Consider the following 756-nt stretch of genomic DNA (forward strand, 5'->3'; position numbering starts at 1 on the left):
AGACATCAGAGAGGACCAACCTCGGGATGCGTCTCTTGGCATTGCGCTGATTGAGGCTGGGGGCCTTGTGTTTGATGATTCTCTTCAGATGGTCAATGGCAGTTTTGCACTGCTGCAGTGTCCCTGGGGAGGACAGAGCGGGATGAATCTATTTATATATTTACTGGTAACTACACTATAAATACAAAGATATGGAGCATTTAATTCAAGTCATTAAAAGAAACGTATAATCAGTGAAGTTGATAAGCGTTTACCCATTGAGCGCTCATCTGAGTGTGCGAGAGCCAGGCTTTCCACAAAAATTACAAGAACTTCGAAAACAAACTGCTCCACCAAAGAATTTTCCTCCCTGTGGAAAAACAAAAGAACATTTATTGCAAAAGCTATAAAATAAAATTTCTCGAAAAATGGGGGGCCTCAACCTCCGGTTTAGGGACCAGTACTGGTCTGTAGGTCGTTTGGTACCAGGTCGAAGTGGGACACAGATAAGACTGTTTAGTGATTCTGTCAAGTCCCACCTGAAGTGTCTGTAGATGCTGTTGAAGGCTAAAGCCGAACCCAGTCTTTTGTAACCATTTGGGTGCAGAGCCAGACTGTAGATTCGTTTGAACAGGGACTTCATATTCGTCGGGCTCTTCTCCTGCTGCTTTGGGGTGGTCTGCTTGATCGACCACTTGACGAACTCTTCGATGCAACGTCCGCAGAAGTCCCTCAGGGTGCTGTCCATGGGGTCAACCACACCATCCTTCAAAAAAA

General features: G+C 45.4%; 1 protein-coding gene across 1 annotated transcript; it reads right to left on the bottom strand.

The window, feature by feature from the left end:
* Positions 1–20: 20 nt before the first annotated feature.
* Positions 21–740, bottom strand: LOC103399435 (DNA-dependent protein kinase catalytic subunit-like; the record flags this gene model as incomplete). The annotated part of the gene is made up of 3 exons (XM_008338125.2): positions 519–740; positions 255–349; positions 21–123 (listed from the first exon to the last, which is right to left on the bottom strand). Coding segments are annotated over exons 1-3 (407 nt in total), but the record flags the coding sequence as incomplete, so codon positions are not given.
* Positions 741–756: the final 16 nt, after the last annotated feature.

This window comes from Cynoglossus semilaevis, unplaced genomic scaffold (assembly GCF_000523025.1).
Source record: "Cynoglossus semilaevis isolate Cse_v1.0 unplaced genomic scaffold, Cse_v1.0 C19017560, whole genome shotgun sequence".
NCBI lineage: Eukaryota > Metazoa > Chordata > Actinopteri > Pleuronectiformes > Cynoglossidae > Cynoglossus > Cynoglossus semilaevis.